This window comes from Magallana gigas, chromosome 9 (genome assembly GCF_963853765.1).
Source record: "Magallana gigas chromosome 9, xbMagGiga1.1, whole genome shotgun sequence".
Classification (NCBI taxonomy): domain Eukaryota; kingdom Metazoa; phylum Mollusca; class Bivalvia; order Ostreida; family Ostreidae; genus Magallana; species Magallana gigas.
The window spans coordinates 30126456-30139182 of NC_088861.1; the positions used below are offsets into that span (position 1 = coordinate 30126456).

General features: G+C 34.0%; 2 protein-coding genes across 5 annotated transcripts in view; both read left to right on the forward strand.

Moving 5' to 3' along the window:
* Positions 1-2594, forward strand: LOC117691399 (tripartite motif-containing protein 2-like). Its single transcript, XM_034477465.2, has 2 exons — positions 1-120; positions 397-2594. The coding sequence occupies exon 2, from the start codon at positions 429-431 to the stop codon at positions 2106-2108; it is 1680 nt and encodes a 559-aa protein (XP_034333356.2). The 5' UTR covers positions 1-120; positions 397-428; the 3' UTR covers positions 2109-2594.
* A 3233-nt stretch (positions 2595-5827) lies between these two features.
* Positions 5828-12727, forward strand: part of LOC105339740 (tubby-related protein 3) — a 51288-nt gene continuing 44388 nt past the window's right edge. For 3 of the 4 annotated variants that reach the window (XM_066072371.1, XM_066072372.1, XM_066072374.1), the window contains exons 1-2: positions 5828-5975; positions 8339-8526. Coding sequence is in view for 1 of the 4 variants with exons in the window: in XM_066072369.1 (XP_065928441.1) it covers positions 11136-11161 (26 nt within the window). In the remaining 3 variants the exon portion in view is untranslated. Of the gene's footprint in view, positions 5976-8338; positions 8527-10476; positions 11162-12727 lie in introns of those variants that run through there. The other variant, XM_066072369.1, reaches the window with a different exon arrangement.

Genomic DNA, 12727 nt, shown 5'->3' on the forward strand with positions numbered 1-12727 from the left:
CAGACGCTCATCGGAGATATACGGAAACAGCCGAGCGTCTGGTTGAACGAGACTATCGTTCCAGGTAACCAGATTAACCAGGAAGAAAAAATATTGGAATCGCCATGTTGGTTCGCAGAGGTTTGTAGTTTGCTTATTAATAATTTCACCATACCAATTATAGTATAGGCAACAAATAATTCTGCAACCTTTATGCAAAATCAACCAAATGCATTTTTATAAATAGACATGAAAATGGGGTCAATGTGCAACAATGTTAAGATCTTTAACGAAGTAGGCTAGATTATTGTAATCAATAGATTTATGTGCACTTGCAAATATATTTACGCAAATAAAAATCTGCATATTTTATGAAAACAATATCATATATTAATCATTTATGCCATTTACTTTCAGAATTCTCTTGAAATACATCAAGACATATAGCCATGTACCCCCGCAGTTGGGCCCAGGATGTGTTACGGTGTCGTCTCTGTGGGACCCCGGGCCCTATTATGTACTGTGACATTTGTCACACACATCTGTGTAAAGCCTGTGTGGGGGAACATCTCTCTGATGAATCAACAGAGCACAAAGTAGTGCCATTTAAAAAGCGGGGACTTAATCCTAAATGTTCGAAACATCCCACACAATTATGTGACCTTCATTGTGAACAATGTGACATTCCTATTTGTTTGGAGTGCGTCTCCTCTCGTGAACATTTAGGACATGAACAAATGAACATTTTGAAACTGCTTGAAGCAAAGAAAGGGGCTTTACATAATGATTTACAAGAATTAGAACATTCCATTTATCCAAAATACCAAGAGATTGCATCCATCATACCAGTTCAGAAAGCTGATCTCAGTCAAAATTCCAAGAAATTAACAGTAGATATTTACAATCATGGAGAAGAATTACACAGAGAAATAGACAGTACTATCAAGAAAATGAAATCTGATGTAGAAAATATGGAATCCAAGCACCTGATTGTCCTTGATAAGCAGGAAAATGAGGTCAAACGCATTATTTCTGAAATCGAACAGAGTATTACTGATCTGAACAAGTTACTGAACTCCAATGATGTCAGCCTTGTTTCTGCCTACAAATCAAGGAATGCTGAATTCAGACGATTGCCTCCTAAACTCTCAGTTTCCTTACCAAGATTCACCCCTCAGAAGATTAACAAAGAGCAAATTTATCAGCAGATTGGTTCTCTGACAGCATTATCCATCAAAACAGAAGAACATGGCTACACAATAGATTCTTCCAGTGCTGAGTCCTCTCCCCCAGTCAAACCTTTCATTGATGTACCACGGATAATCATGGATTTCGACACCGAGACTAGCGGATATGAGGATGAATTATGTTGTGTTTCCTGTCTGAGTGATAATGAAGTGTGGACGAGTGGTGATGACAACATGATGAGACTCTACAACCTCCACGGTAAACTTCTAAAGTCAATCCAAACCCAGTCAGGGGAGATGCTTCAGGGCATAGCAGTGACACAGAGTGGTGAACTAGTTTATACTGATCCCAATGATAGAACTGTGAACATAGTGAAGAATACAGAGGTACAGTCAGTGATCAGATTACAAAAGTGGAGATTATTGAATGTCTGTAGTACCTCCTCTGGTGACCTCCTGGTTGTCATGGACAATGTTGTTGAAAAAAAAGCAAAAGTTGTGCGTTACTCTGATTACAAAGAGAAACAAATAATTCAGTACAATAACAAAAGGCAACCTCTTTATTCATTTGATAGAAATATTTATGCTAAATACATTAGTGAGAACAAGAACCTGGATGTATGCGTATCTGACTGCAAAGCTAAGGCAGTAGTGGTGGTCAATCAGGCCGGCAAACTCCGGTTTACCTACACCGGTTCTCACTCTACTACCAAGAAACTATTTCATCCAACCGGTATCACTACGGACAGCCAGAATCGAATCCTAATAGCAGACTGTGACAACCACTGTATCCACATCCTGGATCAGGACGGAAAGTTCATCCGCTACATTGACAACTGTCATTTACAAAGTCCAAACGGTTTATGTGTTGACACCAGAGACAACCTCTTTGTGGCTGAGGGCGACACTGGCAGAGTGAAGAAAATCCAATATTACATTTAAACAAACTGTGGACACTGAACCCTATCCTTCTAGTTCCGCGATCGATATTATACCAGTTAGAAATTACATTGAATGGTCCAGTTTATAAATATATCGTCATGTTATTCTTGCATATGATTCACATCTTTAATTAAAGATGCTTTATGTATAACCATATGCTGCATACTCTTAGTAACAAGTTTGCCGTTAACATGTGTTACCTGATAAATGTTTGTTTCAATTTCTGTATACAGACTGTTTATGTATCAAGGATGATTGTTTGATAATTGCTGTCTGCAACCGATGTGCATGTATTTCGTATATCTTATTCGCTGATTTAAGAAAATAGTAGCAAAAAATATGCATTCAGATCAATACGTGATTACTTATAATGCAGTAACTGAGACTAAATTTTTAAGATCTATAATACTAATATCTTGTTTACTGTCATTTTGTAACAGTTTTTCACTTTTTCTTTAACAAATATAAAAACTCATATTAAATTATTGAAGCTGTTGTCAGAAGTTTATTATTATAAAAAATGCTTTAATTACAAATCAATCAGAGGTTTATTGAATAATTTTTACTTCGAAGAATGCATAGTTACATATTTGATAGTATTCACCCTACAGTGAACGAAGTTGACAAGCATAGCCTTTATATAGAATATATACCTACCAACAAATGATGTTGGTCAGCAAATCATCTATCAACATTCCAGTATAATATTTTACTCGTCAAAGGGAGGTAATTCTAACAAGAATTAATCACACGGGAGGTATTTTATAAGCCCAAGTATCCTATGCGAATTAATTAAGAAAAATCTTTATTCTAAAATGCAATTTACAAGTATATCTCTACAAACTACAGTTGCTATATCTCTACAAATTACAGTCTCTAGGTTCATAAACATAACACAAATTCAAACAACAGGCTCATGGGACGTAGCATCGGGGGGGGGGGGGGCACTTTTTTGCACAGCAAAGATTTTTCTTAAGTTTACGTACAAAAAATTAGGATTATGATTTCAGGATTTTGGAGGAAAGTTACCTTTGCCCTTTTTTATGGTAACTACGGGTTTGCATGTGTTCAAGTCTGTCAGCGTAAAGCCCGAGTATTGGGTCTCTGGAGCGAGAGAATGATGATTGGCTCGTTTTCGTATGATCAAATAGTGAAACACTGCAGATCTAGAGAACTATCATAATTATGAGTTTACATCGGATGACCTGAGATAGTCAACTTTTATCTTTTAACTGTCTCATATTTATATGATTTTCATTTTGTTTAATCATACAAACCCCGCTTAGCTTGGGGCCCTTTTACTATACATTGTACATCATTTGAATTTATTTGACAGTACATTATATAATCAATTCGTAGCGTCTTCCCACAAATAATTAATTAAAAATAAAATTTGGTGTTTTGACTATTTTAAAATAGTGTATCACAAAGACACTAAAAAATGTAAATATTGGCACAAAATTTGGTCATACAATATCTTAAATGTGATTCCTTGTCGGAACAGCCAACGCATGCCTGGTAAAGTGTTCAGTTGTTTTGTTTTGTTTGTTTGTTTTGTTGTTGTTTTTTGGAGGAGGGGGGGGGGGTTGCGTGCTGCTAATTTTGGTTAATTTTTACCAGTTTTATAGATCCGTAATTAAATTCACGGTGTTAAAAATGAGACACGTAATATTTTTCAGTATAATGAACGTACATACATTTGAATTTCTCGAATTTCTTTTGATTTTTAGTTCAAATCTTAGTTGTGTCATCGATCTCCTCACATTCCATCTTTTCAACTGTTTTTTAAATTGATAATCTCGAGAATAAAAGGATCAAAGAAAATTAGGAGAAAGTAAACACTTTTTTTCAGATTGATGCCCTCCATGTTAGTTCGAAATATTTGCCGTTTTCCTGGCTTTTTAACAATTTTTAAATGCGTTTTTCTGGCATGTTGAATAGCAAAATCATTTTTTTAAAAGCCAGGAAGAAGTCAGATATTTTGGACTACCTACATGCATGTTTCCATTAGTCTTCGGAATCTTTGTTGATTAAACCATTAAATTCTGTTGAATTCAAAAAGTCATTGGTCTAATGAACCTACTGTAAACATCATCTTTTTTTGCCCTCCTCTTAGGTTTCTACATGCCAATAGCTTGACTTTAATTTAGATCTAACTAACTGAAAGAAGTACTTGCTGAGATTTATGATAAACTACATCTAACGTCTTCATGGTCTAGTGTGCCCTCATCAGTTCTGGGTAAAGTGAAGTCGTCCGTGTAAATTGTCTTGTATATTATTCAACTTGCGTAAGTCGATGCAAAACCTAAAGGATCCATACAAGAAAGACTTGAAGCTTCGTGAAAAAAGCGACCAAGTATAAATTATTAATTTGTGTGCAGAAATAATACACAACTACCTGTGACAGCAACTGTGACATCACCAATTTAAGGAGAAAATATGCCACATCGCCTGATTTTAGGAGCAGCGACGTTTGCCATATGATTTGCCTATGTCCAAGCTACATGTACATTTGCATGATATATACATGTATTGGGATGTTTTAATTCAGTGCAGATATCAACCTACTGTCGGTCAGATTTTCAAAAAAAGTTTGAACATACTAGATGAAATGAGATGTCGGTGAAATGTAGGGGTGGGTAAATTTTTCAAGGAAATTAAATCTCTAAGGCTGGAAAAACAGAAAACTCCAAGAGTTATTCCAATTTACGCTAAAATAAAAATATATTTAGACACCTGCACGTCCCATTATTTGAAACACTTGGCCTGTAATGCTGACCATTGATTTTTTTTACTTAGAGCATATCAGTTTCCGAATATCTTAAATGAAACAATACCTATTTCATTTCTGTATCACTCAGTTGCCAAAACACACATGTATGCATATATATATTTTTTTTGGGGGGGGGGGGTACGTATTTTTTTTAATTTTGTACTTTCACTATATATTTAAACCAACATTTTGCAAAGCCAGGAATGTTCTAGAGTCACTTATGGACCGATTTTAGAAAGATTGTTGGAATGAATTTTTTATGCCTTTTTTGGCATAACGTTGACAACGTTTCATCGGACCCTCTACATCTGAGGTGTAATGTTAACAATCTAAAGAAAGATTCTTTGCCTTTGATACAGCAAAGGATATATTCCACTTTCATTAGGTTTCATTTAAGGTCTAATTTATGACTATGTTTCACTTATGATAGTACCAAATTTTACAAGTAAGTGGTCGGAAAAAATGTGTAAAAAGAGAAAAAATCTGCATTAAATGATGAATCCACATTTCTTCCAAGTATAAAAAAAAATTACATCAGATCATCTTTGATGATGTTTGATTTCAATGAAATACAGGTATATAGTTAAAAGAGAGAGAGAGAGAGAGAGAGAGAGAGAGAGAGAGAGAGAGAGAGAGAGAGAGAGAGATTATGTCAAACGACAGTTTCATTCAACCAATGGAATGATGGGGCTGTGCAGTTCTTATATAATAAAAAGACAGGTGAGCATTGTTAACCACGACTGACTCTCTCTCTCTCTCTCTCTCTCTCTCTCCCTCCCTCTCTCTCTCTCTCTCTCTCTCTCTCTCTCTCTCTCTCTCTCTCTCTCTCTCTCTCTTTCTCTCTCTCTCTCTCTCTTAAATGATTCGTTTTGTGGTTTTTCGTAATAAGTATAACATTATACTTGATCAGCTGAAAGTAGGTCTAGATTTTTTTTTCATGAGTTACCTTCCCCTGTCGGATGTGTCAATGTCGTATCCAATCAAAACAATTTTCAATCGACACCGCGAACCTGTTCATACACAGAAGAAAGAGAAATACCTGAGTGACCTGCATACCTGAAGAACTTTTCTCTTCGGAATTCTCTTAAATTAAGGTAGGTGGTGTAATATGCTCGGAGCCGTTTGGTTACACGTAACAAATGTTTGATGGAAACGTGGTCGGAGCGAAAGAAAAATGCAGAAACGACCGCTAGGCTTCGATCGTTTAAATTTTGGCTTCTCGTTTGTTTACGATTCATGTAACGTGCCAGAACAAATCAGATACACATTTCAGATGTATTCTTATTCAACTTTTATTGCCTTACAATAAGACATAACATTTCTAAGTTATAAAGTTTGCAGTCAGTATGCTGCACATTGTTTGTTATAATTGGATATCATTGCGTAAAATAACTTTCCATATTCATTCTTTGGGCCTAATTACAGGCTTTGATAATGTTTATAATAAAGTTGTAAAGGGGCATAAAAAAGAACAATTGCATAGCAATCAATAGTATCGATCTAAATGCTTGAAGAGATCTTTTTCTTTTCTTCTTCTTCTTTGAATTCGAATAATTTGCGAAATTTCTTGATTATAAATATAATGTAGTATAAATTATAATGATTCAAAAAGAAAACCCTGAGGTTATTAAATCACTTAAAAATGTACCATCTTCAGCTGCCCTACAAAGACTATACTATAGATGTGGAAAGAATGAATAAGCCTTGTAATTGTGGTAGCTATATATAGGGTCCTGAGGCTGTACGTTCTTTTAGAATTTTTTGATAAGTTAGATTTCTCTGGAAGTGGGGTGTGTCCAGACTCCCCCATACCCCCCCCCCCCCCCCCAACCCTCTTTTTAGATCTGTTCATGCTATGACATTAAAGTGGGTTTTTTTCACTACTGGCGTGCAACCAGTTCTCGCCGAGTACCATTTCTCGCCAGTACATTGTGACGTCATTTTATCAACACATAAAATTACATACGAAAAATTACGTCACAATGTACTGGCAAGAAATTGTACTCGGCGAGAACTGGTTGCACGCTAGTATAGAAATATGAATTTTTGGTGCTTTTTGTTTTAAAATTATTGTTATGGCCCAGGAATTAGAATAAGTATTCCAGTGAGCATGGTGAGAAAGGTAAAAAATGGAATAAAATAATGTTGAAAAAGGAAATATTCTCCCTTTTTATCGTTTGAATGCATAATGCTAGGGATTGAATAAAGTCTTCATTTTATGCATTCATACAATACTGGTCCAATGGACTAAGAGAGTGAACACACTAAGAATGAAGTTGAATTTATAATTATACATAATTTGGTTATGGGTATATTGCACATTCATGACATTTGGTATTCAGATTTTTAAAATGAATACTCCTAGGTTAATTTTTTGCATTTTGATAAAGCAGTTATGAGTTATTTCTATGTGAATGTGATGTACTCCAAACTGAAGCGACAGCAATTTTTTCAGATAGTTTTTGCATTTATCTCTTAGTATTGCCATCTCATTGATTTTATTAATTACGATTTTCTTTCAATCATATTTGAATGTCAGTTTGTAGATCTACCTGCTCTATTTTATATACATACCGGTATATATAATGATGAGGAAAGGGTTGGGTCTTTGTGATGTTTTATTTGCCATTAAGAGGTTTGTTAGGAAGCAAAAGGTCCTTTTTTGTGTGATCAAAAGGATGAAGAAACTAAAAAATTGTCAATTTAATAGGCTTAAATGATGGGTGTAGCAAATTTTGATTCAGCAAATTTTCTCAACAGTATTTTACCTATTTGTGTATGCATGAACTTCCTTTTTTCATTAAATTATCTGATAAACATATCCTCCTTTAGCATGTTTAAATTGTTTCTTCACAATACATGCAAAACATCTCTTCATTTGAAACAGGTAATAAAAATTTATTTATTTCATCTTGAAGAAGAAAGTTAAGACACACTACCTTTATATGATTATTATTCTTATTACATAACAGGGAAATTAATGATCAGAAGAAGCCAATTACCAGTACAGTAGATATATTAATCATAATTCAAATAAGTAATAAAATCCTTCCTGTTTATGAAAACATTTCCTGTTAAAATATTTAAGTCAAATAGTCCACCTCTTGTTTATTTCCCGTCCATAATTATATGAAGTCTCTGAACTGTGTTCATTGAACGAGATGGAAAAGAACTGAGGTTCTCCGAATGAAAGTTACACAGGTAGAAAGTGAAAGAAAGACCACCTAGGTGATGTGTGTCATTGATAAATGGCAAAAATCGGTGTTCATGTCAGAGAAGCAAAAAAAAAAAAAATGAATAGAAAAGAAAACCCTGTTTTTTATAGTAGTGGTACATATACTTGATCACTTAAGGTGTATCTCATTACAGTAAACCAGGCATAAAAAAATGCTTTAGTTTTAAAATGATGTCACAAGAATTTTTGCTTATTTTCTTGTTTTAATTTCTTTTCTATTAGGCTGTCTCCCGGCAGGCTGGTTGAAATCGGCATTACCACTGGCCTTCGTCCACTTCTCATAAAGCACACGGAGGTTGGTGATTGGGATGAACAAGTAGTGCCGGACCAGATCATCTGATCGCATTACATCTCAGCAATTGCTTAGACCATTTGAGTCCGAATAAGTCTTTTGGAAGATAAACAACCAGGTATGTAATTGATTGCCTGCACGCTTCTATTTTGTGGTAAAAAAAAATGAAAATCTAAAATTATACTTGTGTGCATATATAAACACTGCAAAGTTTTGAGTAAGAACTGCCAAAAAAAGTAGAATCAAGTGCAATATTTCAGAATTTCTCAGTATGAACATTAACTATATGATGCTAATAATTTTCACATTCCTTTCGACACTATTGAGAAGTTTGAAAAAGCTAAGAAACCCCAACAAGGTTGGTAGGATTCGCATTGATGGGGGTAAAGAATCTTTCTTCATTTCTTAGAGATTTTATCCATGTGTCAATTAGGTATCCTTAGAAGTTGGATTGAAATTAAGATTTATAATAAGAATATTTTATATGTATAAGAATTAATGCATGTCCTCACACTTTAAATTTGGTATGATATGATATATTAGAACCATTTAACAAGAGCTTGGATTAGGTAGGGATAGTTGTATAAAAGAGCAATGTGATGTAGGTCTGTTTATTTCATTGCTGGCCACTCAATTGAAATCAACAAGATTTGTCTGGCTTTTGAGCTAAGACTACCAATCTATGCATATTTCACTCAAAATCAGCATCATTTTTAACTTAAAGATAGTTACATCCTACCAAAATTACAAGGTCTTGTTATATTAATGTTCTAAAATCTATTTCATGAGATGCTATGGACATTTTTTCAGTGTGTGCATGGATGTCAAGCAAAACTGTCCCCAATGCACAGTTTTGACAATTGATTAATAATATAAGCAGTACTTAGAAAACCAAGCTATAATTCTACTACATTCCTATGAATTTATAAACTGCTGGCAAAACGAATGGCATTTTTTAACAGCTTCAGAAGTTAATGACCTGATAATAATCATTTTGCATAGAAACTTTATTGATTAGAATGACTTATGCATGATTGTCATTTTTATACCTTGTGGTTGTACCACTTTTTTCATGTCAAAGAAAAAAACATATTGATATGCCATTAATTCTTTAAAGGTCTAAATAATTGAAATAAAATAAATTGCATTCATTTTGGCTCAAAAACTAGATGTAAGATAGAGTTGTCTTTCTTAACATTGGAGTATTAACCCATAGTGGTTTTATCATCTTCGCTAGCAAAGGGTTTATTATCCACTCTGCTCCTCTACAACCATTGGCAGATTTAGCCGACAAAATCAAAGCTCGAAGCGCAATGGAATCTTATTGGCTGTGAGGACAGGCGATCGCAGGGAATCTAGTAATTGACGGTGTAGTTCATGGTGTTTTATTATACAAAATATAAATACATTCATTATTACAATTTTTACGCAATTTATAAATAAAATAGGATGTAGAATATATAATTAGTAAAAATATATGGGTTTTCTGCTCCAGTTTAACTCAATTGCTAGACAGAGCTGTGCTGTTTCTGTAAACAACAGCTAAATCTTCCAAGTGTTCTAGAGGAGCAGAGTGGACCATAAACCCTTGGCTAGCAAAGATGGTCTCTTATAAAGACCTCACTTTAGCATTTGTAGACTTTTTATTCGAATTTCTATCTCTTAAATTGTTCACATATTGTTGGTCTCTTAATTTCTATTTTGATTCCTGAATGCAATATTTCATGTAAATTAATGAATTAGATTAAAGGGGGAAATTATCAGTAGAAGAAAACATGGGAAGGTTTGTATGTACCGGTATATATTTATATTGAGGAATCAAAATATTGTATTTAACTTCAATTGATCAGAACATAATTGCACGAGCCAAAACAGATATTGAATTCTTTGATCCTTTTTTTTACTCCACAAACTCGCAGTCAGGAAATTGCATGACAATACTTCATTGTCTCTTAGTTTTATTTGTATTTGCTTTTTGAATGCTTAATACATACATGTACATTGTCCTGAAATGGTGCTCTATAATTATAACTCATTCAGAGGAGAGAGAGCTCGTGCACAGTTCGACTACAATTAACATACAATGGCCGCAGAAAACCAGTTTGAACAAAGGATTAATTTCATTATTAACCTGGGTTTCTGATCCCAGATTATAGCTGTGACACATTCACAGTTATACAAGCACATGTAGACTGAAAGTGTTAGTAGGTTTATATATTAGACTGTGTACTTACCTTAACTATTGTCCCACTTATTGGTTAGTATTGGAAAGTTGGAATTTATATACATGGTGATTTCCTGATGTTCTTACATGTTGGATGTTTTAAATGTGCTTCGGATAAGTGAATTTGGTGGGTAAAAGTGGGCATATATTGTGGCCGGTGCAGAATATTCCTAATAAAGCGTTAGATGTTGGATTTACAAAAAGGATTAATGGTTTTGTAACATGATAAAGATTCTGTGAAGCTTCTATGCGTGATTTCTTCACTTGGCTCACTTACATGTGCTGACCTGAAGTATAATTCCAGAGACTGTTTGATGTGCCCATAGTCCATTATGTCTGCTGGCCAAATATGACTGGCCAGAATCCATAACTGACTTAATTGAAAAGAAAAACGTATAAAGAAAGGAAAGAAAAACTCCCAGCTCAGACCAGATTGTCATATATGTGACAGATATTTGTTAAATAATCTTAATTTTTGCTATTTACAACATAGACGGCTCACAATGTATGCAGGAGTGCCGCAAGATGCGTAAGTACACAGACTTGTTAGATTGTCGTAATATTAGCACCGCTGGCGCCAAGATGTATGGATATTCCAACTTGCCTAGTCTTTCTGGAAAAAAAAGAAAAAGCTGTCAGACATCAAAAAGTAAATTCTTATAATGGAAAATTTTTTTTATTTATTCTTTAATATGATATCGGCAACCGCATTTGAAATTGCTGCAAATACTGTTAATATTCTGCTTTTATTAATGAAGAACATTTCATGATTGAAACATGAAAAAATGGTTTCCTAATTTTTGCGATGTCGAGTCAATTTGCTTAAAATCTTACAAAGACATAGATAGACAGAATCGTACTACAAAGAAAGATTTACAACTCTGGTACTTTTTTCGTAAACATTTCAAGTAATCATTGCTAATTTTGAAAGAAAAATGATGCTACAGACAAGTTCATTAATTTCTTCTAGAAATTGTTGCTAAGATGAGGTAGACATATCCATACATTGAGGGCCGTAATGGTAGCACCAATTGTGTCAATTTACATTGTAAAGTTTTGACGTGAATCAATGCACATTCATCTATAGCTGTTCTTTTTCACTCCCTGTGTCTTGTGATTGTGTGGGTTTTCTGGTGTGAACGTGCACAATCTCTCTCTTTAGCTGTTCTGGTACACTCCCTACATTCTCTGTGCATATAAATCACGAACTTATTGTTTGAACATGAACATGTTTTTACAGATCCCGGTTTATTTACTGTTATGAACAAATGGGAATTCTTTAGTGTGAACATAAACAATTATTATATGATATATATTGTTTTATCATCTTTACTGGACTTGTCCCTTATGTCTTAACAAATCGATGCATTCATGTATCATATTCAGTTTGGTAAAATGTCTTGGTTGAGATATCCCCATAATTATTTAAGTCCTAATTTGCACTTTCTTTCAAGATGTGAACTGCTTGATTGCTTTCAACGATTGCCACTGAATTTCATTGAATATACATGTACACAATATTCCTCTCATGCTTGCATGGTTGCCATTGCAATAAATTTTAATGTTGTGGATTTTTTTTAAGTCTCGGGTAACTGTTTTATTATTCTCAACTGGGAATTATTTTCAGAAGAACAAAGTGTTTTGAATTGATATTCTTTTCATTACATAAATTTTATGTAAATATCTGAATTTATGTGCAAACTTACATTCACTGCGATTGTGTTTTAAATTGAAACATGTTTTCACATAATTTCACACTTTCATTTGATTTAAAACATAAAATTCATATAATTTGTAAGACTTCAATTGCAAGTAAATATCAAAGTCTAAAAGAAATCAGGATCCGTACATTCACCATGTTCACCAAGATACTAATAACAGTTGATTCTTGTATTGATACTAATCAGTCTTTTAAATAGGATGAAATATGACAGCTATAGCTAGTACTGGACAAATGTTAAATTCTTTGAATTAAAAAAAAAAGGGGGGGGGGTGGAGGGGTTGATAATTCTGAAATTAATATGAAAATGAATGACATTACATAGAGTCATGATCTCTTCATTTTGATGTTAATCATGTGGCACAGTGTCGGATT

Excerpts from the sequence above, each read along its gene's own strand:
- LOC117691399 (XM_034477465.2), top strand. The coding sequence starts at position 429 with ATGTACCCCCGCAGTTGGGCCCAGGATGTGTTACGGTGTCGTCTCTGT.